This window comes from Pelobates fuscus, chromosome 9, assembly GCF_036172605.1.
Source record: "Pelobates fuscus isolate aPelFus1 chromosome 9, aPelFus1.pri, whole genome shotgun sequence".
NCBI lineage: Eukaryota > Metazoa > Chordata > Amphibia > Anura > Pelobatidae > Pelobates > Pelobates fuscus.
The window spans coordinates 140,574,689-140,595,680 of NC_086325.1; the positions used below are offsets into that span (position 1 = coordinate 140,574,689).

A 20,992-nucleotide genomic window follows, 5' to 3' on the forward strand; every position below is an offset into this window, starting at 1 on the left:
ACAATAGGCAGATGAGAACCCTGCTTAAACAAGATTAGTCTAGACAGAGCCTAAAATATACAGCTCCAGGTATTATTCTATTCTGTAATCTGTAGTTTAGTGAAATATTATTATTGTTATTTTATTATTTATATAGCGCCATCATATTCCGTAGCGCTGTACAATGGGGGTAAACTACATTAATAAAATATTAGCTTAGACAATGGTTTTATAGTGGGTCCTGGTGCATCCTGCTTTAATCTGAACAGACAGGGCTGATTCCGTTCATATAAATTGATAATAAAACATGTGTCCCCTTGTTTTAGTAACAGAATGTGGGACAATGCTAGGGGTGATCACATTCTGGTAAGGTAGCAGGTCACAGGAGACTGTAAAAGGGACAAGTGGTTTGAGTGTTCTAATGGGGATGAGATAATTGTTTGAGTGATCGTAGTGAAACATCCTACAGGGTGGCATATTGCTTTGGGCTAATACTTACAGTGTTCATCTCTCTAAGACGTTAAGAGTGAGATTTTTCAATACATTGCTTCCCGCAGCTCATGAAATAGTTATTAGAGCCTTTACAAGCCTTGTAGACTTAATGGGGATCTTTTACCCGTCTCATTGACTTTGTTGCCTATCAACCACACGTATTAAATCAAATGCTTTCTTAACTTTTATTCCTTTTTTTTTTTTAACATTTTTATTCTTTTTTGCCCTGCATCCCTTTCTTCTTCTTCTTGACCCATTCCTGCTCTTTCTCAGATCTGCATCTTGTCTGGCATTTAATGTTACTTTGCTTTACCTCCCCATTCTCTCCCATATCATCTGCTTACAATTAGAATCCTTATTTTTTGTAGAGAGGTCACCCTGCTTCCACCCCCATCCGAAGCTCAATGACCTCACTTTTTCCCCATTCCCTTGTCTGAACATTCTGGGCAGTTACACAGCATGTGGGTTTTGATTTATACCGCACAGTACCATCAGCTTGTGTATCTTAAGTTCAGTGTGGCCGCACGCACTCTGGGAACTTTGAAAACCTTGCATGTTTTCCAAGTTCAGCATATTGATACAACGGTACACAGCAGCCATACGGGGTTATCAATAATTACACAAGTATTAGAACGTAACAAGTAAAAAAAAAAAAAAATAAGTATCATTAACTACAGGAAAAAAATTTAAATCAATCAGTACACCCCTTGTGCTGTTAAGCAATTACAGAGGGATAGCAATGCCAAGACACGCTAAACTAAATGCAAATACTATAACGGTTAATCAAAGTAAAACAAACCCATCAGGAAGCAATAAACTATCCAGGCTATACAAAAGTGCAGAAAGCAATCTTTTATGTACAAACCGCAAATTGGCAGTGATCTGGAAACATTTTAGCCCAAAATAGCTGAACTGTAGAAAAAAATAAATCTCATACTCAACTACTTTTTCTAACGTACCATGATTAACTGTATAGTGAATAAACTCCAGAGTTTGTATTAACACTCAATAGTTAGCTATAATAACCGTATGATAGATGAGGTGTCCACAGCCTTCCAGGGGGAGGCACTTGCCCCTCTTGTCCCATGTTGCGAACGCCCGTGTTTGTTGGGGAATTTGATAGTCATACAAATAGGATATCACTTGACAACGATTTTCAATAACAGAAATGTTATGATCTCTCAAGAATGACGTGTTTTTTTATGTCTTATACAGTTTTGAAATGTATCAACTGTGTAATTTATATTATTGTGGTATGTAACCTGAGATTATTGTTTTTAAAAATAATATCAGGAAGTATTACTTTACTGAGAGGGTAGTTGATGCATGGAATAGCCTTCCAGCTGAAGTGGTAGAGGTTAACACAGTGAAGGAGTTTAAGCATGCGTGGGATAGGCATAAGGCTATCCTAACTATAAGATAAGGTCAGGGACTAATGAAAGTATTTAGAAAATTGGGCAGACTAGATGGGCCGAATGGTTCTTATCTGCTGTCACATTCTATGCTTCTATGTTATGTATAACTTTGTTTTTAGAAAAATCCTTTGATAATAGTACTTGCCCCTCCTCTTTTTGGTCCTTAAAGTGTAACCTTATCATTTTTGTTTACTTTAAGAAACATTCAATTGTTTCAAATTAGTTTGCCAGAACTAAGTGCCCCAACACGGCCATTTAATATTTATTTATTTAGATTGGTAAAATACTCGCCCAAACTCCAGTCTGTGTTTGTAAATCGTAGTTTTTATGTATGTGTCTAAAAACTTGCCCTTGGGACAAATTCTGTATCTGTGCCAATTCGCGTGATCGCAGTAAGAAACAAAACAAACACTAAACCAAGAGGGAGCAACAATCGCAACAAAATAAAAGATTGAAAACAAAGTGGGAATAGATAATTGGTTATGATATTTTACAAAGGCCAACAATAACACAGATTGCTTCCAATATATAGGGCACAGCACACAAGGGTTATAAACCGATAAGTAATGTGAAGAAAGCTAAGACGGTCGAGTCATTCTACTAGGTGGAGATTTAGAACAGAGTCAAACACTGTGATTTAATGAGTACTGTAGGAATAGATTAACTAATCTGATCTGTCCAGAGCCAACTGACTGCTCTAACTACTGAACACCATCTCGTAGAACCTTCAGCCAGCATTTGGCTGGGTACACCAGCTGGGCATCAATATCTGGAGCTATTTGTTTGTCACAGCTATCTATGACAATATGTGTGCCCCTCGAAGAGAACCAAACACCATTTCTTAAAGAGAATTATTATAAACAATAATTAAAGAAAAACCTCAATGCTGGAAAGACTTAATCATACTTGGGTAGCCAAGTTGGGGTAATAATGCAGAGACATTAACTATCAGTATGCAGTCTTTTTAACAACCGAGCATTATTACGCTTTGTAGCGGTGGATTGCGTCTGTCAGGACTTCTGCTTGGGTGTCAGGCCCGTATGAATGGTTGCCAAGTAGCCGAGGGCAATACAATTACTCCATAGGTCAGTGGTTGGCTTAGATGCAGTTATAGCCTGGTTACCAAGTGTCCCAATTTGGATGAAACATGCGGTGACATCACAACCTACGTCACATTGCTCTTACGAACAATTAAAATATTTTCCCCAGTTGCATGTAGCAGGGTAACTTTGCATGTTTATTGACTTTGTTGCAGCAAAACAATTGGTTTTCATATTCAAACACACAGGCAAAGATACTACACAGGTATCACAGATCATGACATCACATTGGAGTTCATGCCCTAAACTAGGAACTGCTGACATATGATAGAAGATTGAAAGGTCAATACCACTCTAATGACCATAACCACTGCAGCACATTGTCATGTGCAGTTGAATAAGTTTTCTAGCTAGGCTATTCTACTCCAAAAGTTGAAATTTCCACGTGAAATCTCAAATTCCTGTTGGATATATCCAAAATAAAAATACAGGTGCACTTGCAGTGTGATGTCATCAAGCCTGTCTGTCGTAGTATGTGTTCCTACTGTGGCTAAATAATATATAGGAAGCATCAGACAAATTATTGCGGAGTCTGTAGTTTGGCGTCTCTGTGTTGCCAGCACTCTACTAAACTAATTCTGCATACGTTCATCCTTCCACAACTATCTGAACACACAAACCGAAATGGATTGCATTATTTGAAAAAGCCACTTAACAATATAATGTTTCATAGGTCGATCACACTATTGACGTACGGGTACTTTTCTGTCTAACATGTGCATGAACATAGTCAAATTAATAATGGTTGGAAAGATACGGGCGAGAAGGGAAACAATTGATGTAGCAGGTTGCCAGCACAATTCCCTGGTACATTAAGCTTGGTTTCATGTTAAAAGGAAATAACACAAGTACGGAATTCATTTTTTTTTTAGTGTGTCCGTCAGTGCTCGGTCATGAGTCAGATAAGACACAGATCAGTGTGCATGCCGTGTGCGTGTGCAGATACACATGGTTTTCCCCTGCTTGCAGTAAGAGGATGTAAGGAGAGGTGAAAGGAAGCTTTGCATTGTCCAAACTCAGGGATAGAAAAGTCTGTTTCCTGAGTTCTACCTCCCACCGGAGTCCCACCCTGTCACTTGACCCCATTATTCTCATTCGCATGATTCACCCCGAGCCAGGAAACCTTAGTGAACACAGTGTCCTGTAAAGCCCAGAGCTGACTGAATCCATGGGGATGGCCAAAAAAAAATGGGATGATACATAGCGACAAATAAAAGGTTTTGTGTTAAGAACAATTCTGGGTGGAAGCCGGGCAAGTGGAGCGAGCAGGCACTATGGAAACCCATGGAATCCATGGATTTCAACACATTTAGAACTTTGCCCCAGGACTGCTCGTAAAGTGGACATGTCGTCCACAAATCAGGTGGTTGACAGGTTTACATTCAGATGGATATATGATGTCTTTACAGTGTGATGGTGAAATTGCCAGCCTGTAAGTGGATTAAAAGATAAATTTACATCCAGTTCCCCTTGATTAACCAAGATGACGTTATGAAATTAAAGTAATGACTGTGTCCCCAAAAGTCCCACCCTCAAAGTGGTATCCCTTAAAGTGGCCCTGTCATGATTGTTTTTTTCCCTTAAATTTTTCCATCGCTAATGCCCTCTGTGTCTTAATGATTATATTCTCCCTTTTGTCGTTTTATTTTATATTGATTATCTTTTCTTCCTGTGCTGGATCTCAATATCTGGGAGCAGCCATTTTGTTCTCCTGGGCCTAGATTGGTTTTTACTGATGTATTGTGGGTAAATATGATTGGCAACTAAAATAGAACTTTGCCATAAGTTATCCCCATTGACAAGTTTTGTCAAATTGACTGCTATACATAAGTAAAAGTAGTCCCTGCTTCATTTTCTGTTTTATAAAAATTAGAGAACGCGGGGAAAAATAAATTCAGACACAGGGAGCTAAACAGAAACAATTTAAAAAAAAGTTTATTTTTTTGCTTTAATTGTACCGAGAGATGTCTGCACTTGATGGTGGCAAGTGCTAAAACTCTTCCGCTATATAATCATGTATAAATATACGATCATATAATGTGTAGGTGAAAGTTTGATTTATACATTTGCTACAAAATTGGCTATCACAATGTTAAAATAGAATTGTATTCTCTTTTAAAGTGACACCAAGTCATATTACTCATGACAGAGGTATTCTTTTAATACTGCAATGTTTTAGTTTATTGTTCTTTAGGATTATAAAGTAAATTTAACGCTTCAAAAAGTTTCCAAAACAAAGTATTTTGTAGGTTTACCAATGAGTTAAAACCCCTATCTTATTATCTTATTTAAATACCATTAGTATTTCAATATAAAGGAACACTGTAGTAACAGGTATACAAACGTATTCCTGGCACTATAGTGCCTCTGTGGCTGTTGCTCCCTTTTACCCCCTTAAGATCATTCTAAAAAGTTGATTCTACTCATCTTTTCTCCCATGCTGTGCTGGTGTTTAACGGCCACGCTGCACCAATCTGCATCTCCATGGGGAACGTTCAGTGCCTCCATGCAGAGCTTGGAGACGCAGAACGTAGGTGCTGCACATATTGCAGCATTTACTCAGGAAGCCCTTCTAGTGGCCATCTGAGTGACTGCACCTAGAGGTGTTACTAGGCACTTTTTTTTTAAAAGGCAGCTGTTCATTGAAAAGCCTGCAGGAACATACTATAGTTGTTCTGGTGACTATAGTGTCCCCTTAAAAAGAACTATCATATTAAAGGGGAAAACATTTCATTCCCACGGGTTTATTATACATGTCTTATAAAGCGATGAAGAGAGTTAATCATTGTGGCGGCCATCCGGGTAGGAACACGGGTTTCGCCGCTAAGGATGTCTTTTTCCCTCCTTATAGAACTCTGCTGCAGCAATTCCAATACTAGTAGCAATAAAGAGTAGAATTCCTCAAGTAGTTATAATCCAAAGCAGGTATAGATTTCCCCCACAGACATTAGTCAAGACTGAATGCTGGGAGTGAACTGTTTTATTCAGGGCCACACACTGTCTTTTATGCAAAAGCCCTTACATGGGGTTTCCCACGCAAAATAACAGGGTAATCCCTCCCATGATCCTCTGTGCCTGAGAGATAATTACCTGGGATAAAAACATATATTTAAATTATCTCTCAGGTACAGAAAAATCTACAATATTTACAACACTCCAAAACATACATAAAACAACCATGTACCTCTTCAAGTCTTATATCCTGGATCTGAGCGCACAACATATCGTAAAAGTGGCAATTTCTATTGAAGTATGCACTTTTTATCAAAATAAAAACAAGAGGACACAGTCTTGACACATAAAACACGTCTGCTAGCTGAAGTGCTTTAGGGCTCTGGAGTGTCCCTTTTAATCCATGTCCTTCAAGGAAGCCTCATTACACATGATGTGGTAGTGCTTTAGTTTGACATCTGCTCAGAAACGAAAGTTCCTGAACAGATTTTGATTTGCCTCACTATTTCCTTAGGTAGAAGTGGTAGAGCGGCCCATTTTACACTTTTATACCTTGTCATGAAGCTAGTGAGATAACTCTGTGGTAAGTGCAACTGCTGTTGTCTCTCTAGTGATGTTTTAATTTATGGTAGGATCAGTGCTCTAATTGTGTTACTGAAACATTTTATTTGAGGCTCCTACATTCATGCAGAGATTCAACGCACCATCTGCGGAGCTATAATGTCCATGCCAGACCATATGAACTGACGTATCACAGCTGTTGTAGAGCCTTAAGATTGGCAAAGTATCATGGGAGCTGTAATTTTTGAGTATATAGCTGGTCATCTTTGCCTTTAAAATGTATGCTGACAATATTCCTTGTACATTTAATAATGGCTTCACCTCTAATTGCAACTTTTTCTCTCTTGCAGTACCTGTAGTGCCCTCGATCCTGGAAGTGATTATGTAAAGGTAAGCCCACCTTCCTTATATTGTGTCTCAATTACTTCAATGACTTAACCATGTAGTATGCAAGTATATGAGCTGGACTATTATCGGCTATGGAGCAAGAACTTACCATAAAGTTGCCATAGCTTTGCAAGCCATTCCCTTCTTCCCCAGCCCAGACTTTCTGTGGCTGTCCAATCACGGACTTCCCAGTAGAACTCAATGAGAAGTCTTTGCAAAGCTGGTGCTCTGGTTAATTGCTACCTCTTGTGTTTCTGTCCACTGAGCAAACCAAACCAGTAACACGTAACAGGGCTGGTTGTCTGACTGACAACCCAGGGGGTGTAACAATTTTAATTTATAGAAGTACCAATTTTTATTGAAATCTGCACTTTTTGTAAAATGAAAAACAGAGGGCACAATCTTCACACATAAGGCTTTTCGGCAAGCTGAAGTGCTTTAGTGGTATGGAGTGTCCCCTTAAAGGGACACTATAGTCACCAGAACAACTTCAGCTTATTGAATTTGTTCTGGTGAGTAGAATCATTACCTTCAGGCTTTTTGCTGTAAACACTGTCTTTTCAGAGAAAATGCAGTGTTTACATTACAGCCTAGTGATAACTTCACTGGCCACTCCTCGATGGCTGTTAGAGATCCTTCCTGGGTCATGGCTGCCTAAAATGCATCCAAACATTCAGTGTCTCCACCCTCTGCATGCAGACACTAAACTTTCCTCATAGAGATTCATTGATTCAATTCATCTCTACAAGGAGAGGCTGATTGGCCAGGGCTGTGTTTGAATCATACTGACTCTGCCCCTGATCTGCCTCTTTGTTAGTCTCAGCCAATCCTATGGGGAAGCACTGTGATTGGATCAGGCTACCACTTCTGATGATGTCAGCAGACTGCTTGTTCTTTTTAGGCAAACAGCATGCAGAGTTACAGCTTCTAGCTTGAATACAGTAAGATTTTTACTATATTTATGGAGGCATGAGGAGCCCAGGGGGGCTAGATGGTGGTTTTAACACTATAGGGTCAGTAATACAGGTTTGTGTTCCTGACCCTATAGTGATCCTTTAAGGCCCACTAGCAGAATCCTCTTCTTCGACAGCTTCTAAGTAATCTGTATGTGTAAATAAGGTTCATTACTGCTTGTTTGCATTTTAAAGTGATACGGAATATGTTGACATCTAATAAAATAGTAGTATTAGTAACCCTGGCTGCTATCATAGCAGATTCTTTACACAACAGATAACCGCTAAAATTTGACTATGGAGGCAGAACTAATGTCAACATTGCCTCTGCACTAATTGGCAATTATACCTTAGTTCTGCGATAAATAGAACTCTTAAACATGACATTGTCTGCATAGAACCCATATAATGCTCTTCTGCTGTGTGTGTACATAGTGTATGCATAGATGGACAGATAGGAATGGCTAATTGCTTTTAGACTATTCATCTCATTAAACTTACATTGCAGTGGATACTTTTTAAAAAAAAAAAATTATTTAAGTTTTATTTAAATTTTTCACAGTAGACATTATTACCATATTCTGGGTAAAGCAATTAAACAGTTAAGTAGTGATATAATTGACTTTGCATATTCTAGATAACATTCTCGCCTAGTATGCATTGTAAGATTGTATGTGTCATAGGTAACATTATTACATAGGAAAACAGTATGTGTGAACTATTTAAAACAGGGTGTATTACAAGTGCCTTAAAACGTATTATTATGCCATTGAGGGTGGTTCTGCGTTAGGGCTTTCCTCTAACGCCCTCTCTGAGCCTTTCATGCTTATGTGGTATGAGCCAGGGCGACTGTGGAAGCTTGGGCTTTGTGGCTCCTGGTAGAGAGCCTACATGGTGCAAGTCTCGTTAGGTGAGTCTCTAAATTTGAAAGTGCCCTTCCGAGTGTCGAGGCTTGGTTGAGCCCGTGTCCTTGCCTCTTAGTGTAGGGTGTGTTTTCTTGGTCGGTGATTGAAGCCGCTGCTGGGGTTCACGGGTGCTGCTCGTTGTGGGCTCTCGGTCTTTCTTAAGTGTCTCTAAGGGTGTCTCTGCAGCGGTGGCTTGTGTGTGAGCCGTGAGCCCGAGCCTTTGCAGTAGTGGCTCTGGGTCCTCCGCTGATGTCAGTGTCATTGGCATGTCACCACTGGTCACCACTAGTGCGACCCCTAGTCCCCAGCGGTACCTTATAGAGTTGTCTCTGAGTTTTCTGGTGGTTGGGGCCAGCTTCCTCCTTTCTGTTAGGACAGAGAACGGTATATCCGCGAATATTGAGACCACCTGACCCTTATGTTGTGCCGGTCCCTGCTCTTTGGAGCATTTCATAATCGCTGTTTTCACCGATATATCTCTAGTTATGGCTGCTATGACGTCTCTAGGCGCGGCACTTGGGGCCGTGGCAGACTTCCTCACCCTGAATGCCGAGGTGATCGTGTGTTGGGCAGGGGTTCCCTTTATGCCCATGGTGTCTATCAGGTCCCTTACAAAGGTAAGTATCGACTCTTCAGGTATTTTTTCTGAGACTCCTCTGAGGCGCAGATTTTTTTGTCTGTGGCGTGTTTCTAGGGTAGTCACTGCTTGGGTCAGTTGTTGCACTTGGAAGGAGAGGCTGTCCAGTCTGTTGTCTGTGATTTGTGTGTGTTTCTTACTGGAGGCCTCCCTTTCTTCTATCTCTTGTACTCTGTGGCGGATCTCCCCTATTTCTGCCTCGGCTGCCTGGAGGTCTTCCTTCCAGACCTTCCGAAGGTCGGTCAGTAGCCTCCTAATATCTCCCTTTGTGGAGGGTGTCTCGTCATCGTCGGACTCCGACATGCCAGACTCCACTCCTGATCGGGGAGAGCTTGGCGGATCATCCTCCTCCTGGGAGGCCTCTGATGGCTCCGGCGTCCCCTGCTCCTCCGGCGCCATTTTGGGCTGGTGCTGTGCCGCCGGCCTCTCAAAGGATAGCCGGATATCTCGTTGCCGGGGAGCCTCTGGATGGTGAATCTTCTTGTGTTTGCGCCCCATTGTCTCTGTGTGTGGGGTGTGTCGAGTTGTTCGCTGTGAATGTCGGTTTTGTGGCTTTTTTCTTCAGTATTCTCCCAGGCCCTAACCGAGCTCAAGGGAGACACGTCCGTTCGTTTAGCTCTGTAGGCCACGCCCCCTCGCAGGGGATACTTTTAATCAGATTCAGTAATGCTAACAATGTACTCTTTCGCAAAGTCAACATGATATGTTGAGAAGTATGTAATAAACATCTATTTTTTTATATTTTATTTTTATGAGATTTTTTCATGGTATAACAATTGGACACATGGAAACAGTACAAGCTTGAGTACATACATTGTTGCCTTATAATAGATAGCATACTGTATTTGTAGATACTTATGATGACCATCATGGGGAAAGATATTCCATACATTCGACATTGTACTATGACATGCAACACATTAAAAGGTATAATGTGTTGCATTTACATCTTATATTATGTACCATATTCCATGTGAGAAAATGCACAAGCACATAGACTGCAAGTAAGATTGTTTCACTTAAAAGAGCAGAAGATCCATTTGTAAGAATAATAAAACAATAATCATCAGTCGTAGTACCTGTAACACGTTTGCCCTTCGCCCGCCCCCCCACCCCCTTTTTATATTTCCTCTTCCCTTCCCTTCTCATTTTTTTTAACATACATGCATTACATGATGTAATACATAATGCTCACGGTGCCTAGAGAGATATCCGCTATGCCTCACTGATGATGCCTTACAAGGCTGAAACGATCGTCTGGGGTTGCTGTGTCTCTCGTGCAGAGGGAACTTGCAGGCATTTCGGATATGGACTGCCCAGATGGGTGGGACCAGTCTGATATGTTTCAGAGATGTTCTCTCTGTAATGGCACAGGATGAGATAAAACCAGCTTGAGAACTGAGCGGGGACCCAACGAAGGGCAGGCTATTTCAGCTGCTGCCCATTCTCCGTATTCTCATGTACATAAATGAAAATAATTACAAATAAGGCACAACATTAAACATATACAACATTAAACATGTCCCTGCAGTATGGATCAAGGGGAGATAAAAGAAGCCTAGGTTTACTATGCTGATAAAAGATAAAGGTAATTGGGTATCAGATGGCTGAGATTATCCGATGCAGATAGAACACCTTTAAATCGTCACAATTCGGCTAATGCACTGCTCAAGTTCGTCTTGAATCAGTCTATACCCATTTCCATTTTGATCTTAAATATGAACTGCTCCCTAACTGTCAGCCAGCACGGTGCTACGACCGTTTTACAATCTCTGGCTTGCAGGAGTTTAGCAGCAGTCAGCTGTCAGAAAATACATTGATATGAAGTGGAAACAGCTTGGGATCGAATTGAAAGAATTTTGTAACTAGTTTTTGAATTTTTATATAAATAATATTCCAAAATAGTTGGAGCGGTTGACCACCATACATGGATAAATGAGCCTTTTTGAAGTTGGCATCTCCAACATACATCCGGATAGCTGGGGTAAATCTTTGACAATCTGCTAGGAACAAAATACCACCTATTTAAAGATTTTAAAATGAGTTTCAGTTAAATTTAAACACTCCAGGCACCCAGACCACTTCTGCCCATTGGAGTGGTCTGGGTGCCAACTCCCACTACTCTTAACCCTGCAAGTGTAATTATTGCAGTTTTCTATAAACTGCAATAATTACATAACAGGGTTAACTCCACCTCTAGTGGCTGCCTACTAGACAGCCACTAGAGGGAACTTCCTGCTCTATAGCACAGATTATCTGTGCTGGAGTGTCGCTGGACGTCCTCGCGCTGTGTGAGGACCTCCAGCGTCGCTCATTTCCCCATAGGAAAGCATTGAAATAATTTTTCAATGCTTTCCTATGGGGAGACGTAATGTGCATGCGTGGCATTGCCGCGCATGTGCATTAGGTCTCCTCGGCCAGTGGGCAGGATCAGTCTCGCCCACCGGCCGACGCAATGCAGAGGAGGAGCGGCGCGGAGGAGGAGGCAGCGACGAGGGACATTGCCGCTGCCTCAGGTAAGTGACTGAAGGGGTTTTCACCGCTTCAGTAACCGGGGATTGGGGGGTGGGAGGGAGAGGGACCCTCCAGTGCCAGGAAAACGGATCGTTTTCCTGGCACTGGAGATTCCCTTTAACATTTTTGTTAACCCATTTTAATGATTCAATCCAATCCCTCGTTTCTGATGTTTAGGTCATGTTCACATTTTTTTTTTATCACCGGTCGTAGAAGTGGGTCTTCTTCACTAGTTAACATCTTTATGGAGTCCGCTACTAAGCCCTTAAGTCGTGATTTTTTTAAGAGTTTTCTCCAAAAGTAGTATCTTTGATGCCTTTTCTGTACTCAGGTATTCCTCACGATAACTCTTTATTCTAAGATAGTTAAATATTTCACTCTTCTGGAGGTTATAAATTCCAACTAAAATGGAGAAATCACAGATTTTATTATATTTCAGTAAATTGTCAATTTTTAGAATACCCGCAGAAATCCAATTCTTTATATTTAGGTCTTCTATATTATGCGCAAAAAGGTAAGAGGGAGTTCAGCAATAATTTTATTTTTGAGATGTCAATCAACTTTAAACTTATCCCAAATCTTAAACAGATTATTAATTATAATGCTGTCCAAAGACCCCCTATCTGGATGTTTAATACCCTTCTGATTCGTCAGCCAAAAGCTGGCCCCAGCGAATGTAGTTTTGTGGATGTAGACAGAAACGTCTCGATCCTATACCAAGCTTCATTTTTTACCCATTCTAATTGGGTGATAATGGCAATAAATATCTCGTAAGGATATTAAAACATTTTACCAGGGAGGATACAGTTTGCATATTTTTTTGTCATTTATAAGCATGTTGTGGTGCATTCTGTCTATTATAGTAAATATAAGGTTTGCTGTGCATTTAAGACAAACACAATGTGTATTACTGTTTTTATTTAGTGTTTGAGCTGTTGTGCTTTATTTGGTTGCTGTTGTTAGAATATAGTATTATTGAAGGTTTTTTTCTTTAGCCCATTTATTCACTTATTTTACATATTGTCACCATGTTAATATTGCACAACATAAAAGTACTCCCTCTATGAACCTTGAAGAAGTGAATCATTGAGACATCTTTGAGCGTTAAAGTTATTTTAAAGTATATTAACCAACTGAGCTATTTAAAGAAAATGAGAAATGGTAACGTCATCATCTGCCAACCATTACTGATAGGACTGTTCAAGGCTAAAGACACGTTCATAAAATCTGTGTGTAAAGACGGCAATATGTTTACAGGAGCTGTGAAATAAATATACGTAGGGAAACCTTTTTTTTTCATGGTCCCTGAGGTGCAAGGCCGTCACAAAGTGTCAGCGATTGTCAATAAATTATCCCACGCAATTAACTTTAACCAAAACCTGTAACACGGACGTAGTAAAGCAGAATTTATCCAACCGGAACGATTTGTTCTCAGTGTAAGGTCAATTCCTGATTTTGATGCATCCATGTCAAAAATAACTTGTGCTAATAGTCACTCAAAATTAACATTTTCTTTGCTGAAAATGAAGCAGCTGGGTCAAATCTTGTTCCTACTGCTAATCATCCTTACCAAATTGGCACCCCCCACCCCCTGTCAATTTCTAATTCTTCTAGCCAAAACCAAAGCAGCCTCATTTTTACAAGGTCCAAACATTCTGATTCCAAACTAGAATCAATGACATGATCCGCAACCCAAACATCTTTTGCAGGATTTTAAAGTTTGAATTCTAAATTTGGTATTGCACACAATTGATTCAAATTTAGTGCACGGGCTTAGGCTTTTCAGCCCTACTAGAGTGCCCTTTTGTGTTTTCCTAAGTGCAATATTCTGCTCCTAGTTGTGATTTCCAGTGTACCTGACCTTGTATTTTGTTTAGCCCATTGTCTTGTTCCAGTATCCTGTGTACCGACCCGTCCTGTATTTGACTCTGACTTTGTCCCGTCACCTTTTACCATTGTTCCAGTGTGCCAGTGTTCCTGTGTTTCTTGACTACAAGTTTACTTGGACCTTGTTCCTGAGCTTCTGTGTTCTGCAGTATTAGATTAGCTCTCTGTATTTTGTTTTTCTGTGGCTGATACTTCCACATTTGAAATAAGTGTTTAAAAGGTAATAACACTTACCTTATTTCCAATGCCAATCAAGAAACTGACGCTGGTCCCGCCCCTGCCCCGATCCGCCTCCTTGTTGACATCATCAAAATTTATGATTTTTAGTCAATCCAATGCTATCCCACAGGTAGAGCATTGGATTGGACGAAATCAGCCAGGACGTGGGATGTGGGAGGGGGCCAAATGCTGGCTTGGCCTATCAGCACCTCCTCTTAGAGATTTATTGAATCAATGCATCTCTATGAGGAAAATTCAATGTCTCCATGCACAATGTGGAGACGCTGAACGGCAATGCTGCACAGTATAGTGCACTGTACTAAGTATTGTACAGTACACAGTCTAGCAGCCATCTAAGGAGTGGCCACTGTCCCTAGGGCAGTGGTGTATCCTGGTTTTGTGCTGCCCTAGGTACTTACTTACTTTTGGTAAGGTTGTAGTTTGGACCTTGCTGAAGAATGCTCAGTACCATCACTTTCTGCTAGTTAGCACGTTGTAAACAGTGCTGTGAATGCAAAAGGAAATTAAGCTTCACTGTTACATTTGTACCAGCATGTCTCCATCAGTGGATCTTAGCCCAAGGGTCAGGACCAAAAAAATGGATTCCTATGTCATTTTAATGGGTCCCCTCTGATAGGGGACATACTATTCATATTGTGAGCTACTATTCAGAATCTAAAGGACCACTAAATTCCAGGCCACATAATCTCAATAAAGTGGTCTGGGTGCAGTGGTCCTGTCAATTTATCCATTCAAGATAAAACATTGCCGTTTTTCTAAAAACAGCAATGTTGACCTTGAAGGATTAAAAAAAACCTCTAGTGGCTGTTACACTGACAGCCACTGGAGGCGCTTCCACTGCCCTTGCTGAGCAAAACTCGGTTATGTGACGCAGAAGTGACAGGGAACATTGAACTCATGCGCAATGCTTGATTCACATATCCCCAATGCTCCTCTATGATTGGACCATGCCTGAGCAGGCCATGCCTCCACCATTGCATCACAGGAGGAGGAGAGGTAAGCAGCACCGCAGGAGCCTCAGCACTGGAAAAAGGGACGTAAAAACATTTATTTTATTATTTGTATTCCACACACAGGGGTGGGGGGGGGGGGGGAGGGAGCACCTATATAACTAGGGATGGGGACACTACAGGTTTGTATTCCTAACGCTTTAGTGTTCCTTTAATCTGATCTTAACTAATAGGGAAGAATGGGCGCCTGAGTCAATAGCTCAGCTAAAGAATGGATTAAACTGAAGGCCATATTAAAAATGAGTTTCTTCTGTATTAATAATAATAATAATAATAATAATAATAATACTTCTCATGGATTTGTTTGGTTGAGAGAATAGAGCAATGCTTCTTTCTTTTTTTTGTACATTTCACATTTTAAAGGTTTTGTTTTGCAAAATCATTGAACTGCACATTGATCCAAGGAGAAATATAATTGCCATTTGGAAATCAAAGAGAACTGTTTTCCCCTGATGGTGTCAGAAATGGAAATCTGAATAGATGGCTGTTGCAACAAACCTATAGCTTTAGGTTAGTTTCCTTTTGAAAGAAGGCTTCTGTCCTCTTAGGAACCATCATTGTCAAATGTGTCATTTTAAATAAAGGCAAAAAAAATGTTAACGAATAAAGATTTTGTTAGCTAACAAGGCTTCTTCACATTTTAAAAATAGGATCCATATATTACGTTTACATCTAGAGTCTGAGTGGCTTTCATTTCCAGCTATAGTCATTCCTTTAAATGACCACTCTATGCGTGTTCTTATGAGTAAACGGCCTAATATAAACCATTCTCTAAGTGGTTTTACAGCAAGCAGAAGTGAACATTAAACAAGGGTCATTTCTCTTTTTTCTTTATTCCACTATTCTAAGAAGTTACTTTTGTACTTAGACTTGTAAATAAGTGTCACCCCTCCAGTTGCACCCCATATCCCTGTCACTCTTGTTACTGATTTTAAATTGGCAAGTTGCCAGTTTGCTGAACGTCTGTCCTTTCCCTTGGCATGGGCTGACTCCCATGTCTAGTAGTACGCTATCATTCACATCCATATATTAGTGATGAAATTTAGGTTTGGGATTGGGGGCGATGGTCATATGGAGATACTTCATGGAGGCCCCCTTTACCTTTGAATGGGCAGGTCCCCATGTCTAGTACTCCACCATTCACAGGAAGTGTATAGTGATACTTCATGTAGGCCCCCTTTCCATTTTCCATAATATTTAGAGCCTGAACACAGGCTATGCCTTAAACTATTTCATGCAAATTCTCACCTTGCCATTTGTCTTGAATACGGTACGGTACAGAGAAAGTACACTTAACCCTGTGTGCTGTTATATTGCTATTGTTAGGCTTTTAGGGTTAAAGTGAATTTCAGAAGCAAAAATGCCATTTATATCCTCGCCACAAACACACTATCTAACGATGGAAGGTAATGCATGCCAAATATGCTCAGACCCTTTTATTGCAACACCTGGAACACCCACCATATAGCTTCACTTGTCATGCTAACCTTTAGTATGAACCCTACCTCCCACCTTGCATAGCCTAGCGCTAAGGACCCCTCATTCATACACATGCTTAATATCCCTCCGTTCCTGCCTAAATGCAAGCATAGGGGGAGGTGTAAGGCTAGAGAGGCAGAGAGGGAATTGGGAGATTGGTGTAGGGAGGGGTGGGAATGGGTGGGGGGAGGCTGGGTTGGTGATAGGAATAAGGCTTTAGCTATGGCTGATTTTCTGTGAGTAACTGGACTCCTCCCCTGATGCTCTCTTGACAAGGGATGAGGTAATGCAAGTAGCATCAGCCTGCAATTTAACAGCAGCATCAGCACCAGTAGTCAGCATCTTCAGAACAGGCTGCTACAGTGCCTTATCTCGCTCTGTAGGGTAGACAAGGCTGTCTAAGGCAAGAGGGGAAAGTGAACAGGGCTGACGGCAGAAAAAGACTCTCTCTCCTTTTACCTTATTTTTTATTTTTCCCCTGGAAGTGGATGGAGGATACCTTTATACAATGACTGAAAGGTGCAGTTTGTGGAGTGCCCTCTCTGCGGCCGCATGCTGCTTTTACCGCGGCTCGTTTATGCAGGTGCAGGTAAGCTGCAGTGTACAGGAGGCATGGTTAGAATGGACTATACATACTATCAGCAGTATACAATCTATCTGTTAGTAACCCATGCAACACCTGAGATTAACCCACACAGGTCTAGATGAATTGCTAACTCAAGTTCTCTGACTATACATAGGTTAAGCCTAACCCTTGTCTTATGACCATCACTATTAAGAACCTCAGAGAAGCTGACACTGTAGTGGGTTTTGGTACCAGATTTGTTTTTAATATACGCTGATAATATTTTGTAAGTGGTCCCCAATATTTAACAGATTTTGTGTGAGATATTTCTAAGTATTCTATGTTGAAGTAGTAAGATATGTTTAAATTTTATTTACAAGCAATACTAATTTTCCAGTGTTCCGGATGACCTAGACCGGTACCTGTCTGTTACCTGTCTGTTACCTGCTTGTTACCTGGTAAATGATCGACAGAATCTCAACAGAGCTTCCTAGATCACCCTTTGCCACTCCAGTTGTTTTAAGCTTGTTTCCCTTGATTCTTAGCTGTTTGAATGGCTGGCTGAGGATCATAGGAAACTCTCCACCACAGCTAGAGCACCAAAGGTTAGCTGTCACTGATCTGCGGTAATGCATTGGTTTGAGTACTGGGTAAATATTGACCATGCTGAGGTCAGCTCGCCTCGCCTTGACTATGCTGACCATGAGTTTTTTTAAACCCAGCCTGTGTAATGCTTAACACATGCATTTCTGTATGTACAACGAGGCATCTGTGCACCATAACCACTGATTCTGGATTGACCCTGCAGACGGGTCATTAAATTGTCTCCTCTGCAGAGTGCTTTAACACTTTCAGTGTGGGAAAGATGGGTGGTAGTGGAGTGGAGGGACCCATCGCATGGCCACTTCTGTTTTCTATCTTACACGAGCAATTGTCATTCAGTAGCAAGTGGCTTTTGTACTGGTAAACCCATTTATGCCATACGATGCTGGTCCTCTTGGCAGCAAGATGATCCATCTGCTTGGCAAGAGGCCCTTTTCCATGTGCTTGTAACAAGAGTTGTAGGTTTTGATCTCTGTTAAAAGAGTATGTGACTTGGGTTATAATGAATTAATGACATAGCTTTGACACTAATATCAGTGAAATTGCATGCTTTTTAAGGGTAAGTGCTTATATTTGTGTGTACATCATTGGTCATTGTTTGAGAGCTGGTCATTATAAACAGAACAATTGCAAAAAAAAGGAAGAAAATTAAAATATATTTGCATTATATATTATATAGTCTTGTTGATTTCATATCTATTGCATTAAACACGCCAATTGTAATCTGTAGGAAAGACATTTGCTGCCCTCTGATACCTTAATGGTTACTGAGGAAGGATGGGTGATGAAGATATATATGAATGACTGGGTGTTGCTCCGGTGACGGCAACATCTCTGCACCTCTACCAATAGAAACCTACCTAGCTCTGGGAGACATGACATCATTTTTAGCCAATAGCAGCTGAGGAATAAGATGCAGCATCCGAACAGGGGGAGAATCTTAGAACCCCAGAATAAAAACGCCAGTTTCTTACATCATTAGAATCAGTAGCAGCAATAGGGAAGGAGGGTATTGGAAAAAGGGTGAGATAGGATGCAGATCGTTAAACGTGGTCTAGCTCATTTAAAAAAAAAAATTCCTGCTGAAGTACGGGTTAATAAATGGCGGTGATCGACGAAAGAGTTAAATGAAAACAGGATTATGTAATCTGTTTGTTGTGTGTACATTGTCCAGCAGGGTGTGAAATTTTACAATGAGAACCCTGCTCACAGGCTGCGCTCCCCCATGACATGAGCTTTTGCCCTTAGGCCTGGCAAGGCAGTAAAGTGGCATTTAGTGTGAAATGAAACAGAAAAATCAGGTTTCAGGCAATTTTCAGATTTATCCCAAGCGATATTGTTTTCTTATCAATGACACTTTAATAAATTAGTTTGATGAAAAACCTATAAATATATATAAATTTAATCCAACAATATTTTTGTCAAAATGTATAGTTTGTTAGTTTGGGTAAATGGGAAGGATCATACCAAACCTAGGCCAAATTCTATTAGATGGTACAAGCCTTGTAATCTCTTGTAATTGAGAATTTTATATGTGAAAAGAATGCTATTCATTTGCACCAGATAAGCTTATTTTATCTAATATAATCTAGCCCACAAGAAGCTTTACTGTGTGCAATTCCGCATACCACTTTTTAATTTGTCGTCTGTAATTTTCAAGGTTATTAGTCAATTCAATTTGCACATTTAACAAGGTATTCTGTTAATTTACATGATTGGTGGTTATTAGCAGATGGGTTTATCTACCTAAATTTATACTATTGCTAAATCTTTGTAAAAATGGCAAGATTCTAAACGAAGATTCTAAGAATCTAAGATTCTATAGCGATGGACTATATAAACCCACTAGTAATCCAAGCCCAGACATGTACCTATTCCCAGCCTCTTGTGCACAAATACTTTTAACAGTACTGTGAGTGAACATCGTACATGATCTTTGGCCCACTTTTACCATGGTCAGTCGAAATGTATAGAAATGTGTTATTTTTGTAGGATGTTTGACAAGTCAGTAGCTAGGGGCCTAGAGATCTAGAAAACTATTGTATTAAGTCCTGGAGAATAATCTAATTCATTTTGTTACTATACACAGGTTTGGAAAAAATTTCCTAAACTTTTCCAGCCGGAAAAAAAAAAGCTTCAAGACAAGGTTGTTCCACCCAGAGGCCTGGTTCTTGTAAACATTGACAGGGTTATTCGCAAAAATTTGAATTGTGGGGATTTTAAAGTGGCTATTGTGGTAGTGCGCTTTGTTACCAGATTGACAACTTTGGCGTAAAGTTTTTAATTCCTGAAAATATACAGTTTAGTAAATAACTGTGCTAAAAATTTACTCTATAAGATAATCCTTGTCTGGCACAGCTGGGCATGCGTAGACCTTCCTTCAAGTTAGACCACACACTCATGCCATGCTTGTGGAACTCATGGATTTGGAATTGAGTACCTTAGACAATGTTGTATCTGAAAAAATTGTTGGTTCTCAGTTAGACTCTTGTTACAGGCCAGAATATCTTTGTGTTTCCAACCTTTCCCTAAAGCAGATATTTTATTCTCTAGCTGTTAATCGGCTAGCTGAAAAAATCAATGTATGGACCTTGGATGGTTTTGTGGTGACAACCAACCATGGAAGGGGAAGTCTCACTGTCAGACGGTAGTGAAGACATAGTGCTTGAATAAGCATAGGTTGGCATGGCAACGGCATCTACTTAAACCTTTCTTTCCCCTCTAGGGAATATTTAGGCTGATGTCCCCTCCAGTAATTAGACCACCTCCCTTTCTCGGCTCCTACTGAAAGCAAGGCCAGACAAACCGAAATATAATGCTGGGGTTTGCTAAACTTTCTCGTTGTGTTAAGCTACAGTATTATAATCTTGATAATTATGTTGTTTTTTTTACTGGGGTGATTATATTTCTTTTTTTTATGGGAGCTGGTGAGGAAGAAAGAACATCAGCAGAGATTTGATGGACAAATATGCTGAGTACTTATGTGTACACAGCTGTGTTACAGGGACCTCATCATTAATTCTGAAAATCACAATCTAATATGTTCATATGAGTTGACAAGCAATTCAGAAAAATAAATAAATTTAAAAAATATATATAACTATTTAATTTATAGGTTATGCAGCTAATTGGTAATTGTATTCTCGTTAATTGCAAATTTTACACAAAAATAATTGAACTAAAGGGGAAAAATGATTAAGTATATATTTCCAGTTCAGCAATTTTAAACAAAATTTAGCAATTTGCTTGTCAATTCTCCACAATTCCCAGTAAAGTGAATACATCTGATATTTATGCTTTGGGTGTTTTTTTT

General features: G+C 40.1%; 1 protein-coding gene across 6 annotated transcripts in view; it reads left to right on the top strand.

The window, feature by feature from the left end:
• The window catches only part of SH2D3C (SH2 domain containing 3C), a 74,781-nt gene that overhangs the window by 39,297 nt on the left and 14,492 nt on the right, over positions 1-20,992 (top strand). For 5 of the 6 annotated variants that reach the window (XM_063432571.1, XM_063432575.1, XM_063432572.1 and 2 more), the window contains one exon: positions 6,850-6,889. In XM_063432571.1, the coding sequence (XP_063288641.1) occupies positions 6,850-6,889 (40 nt within the window). Of the gene's footprint in view, positions 1-6,849; positions 6,890-16,833; positions 17,101-20,992 lie in introns of those variants that run through there. The other variant, XM_063432577.1, reaches the window with a different exon arrangement.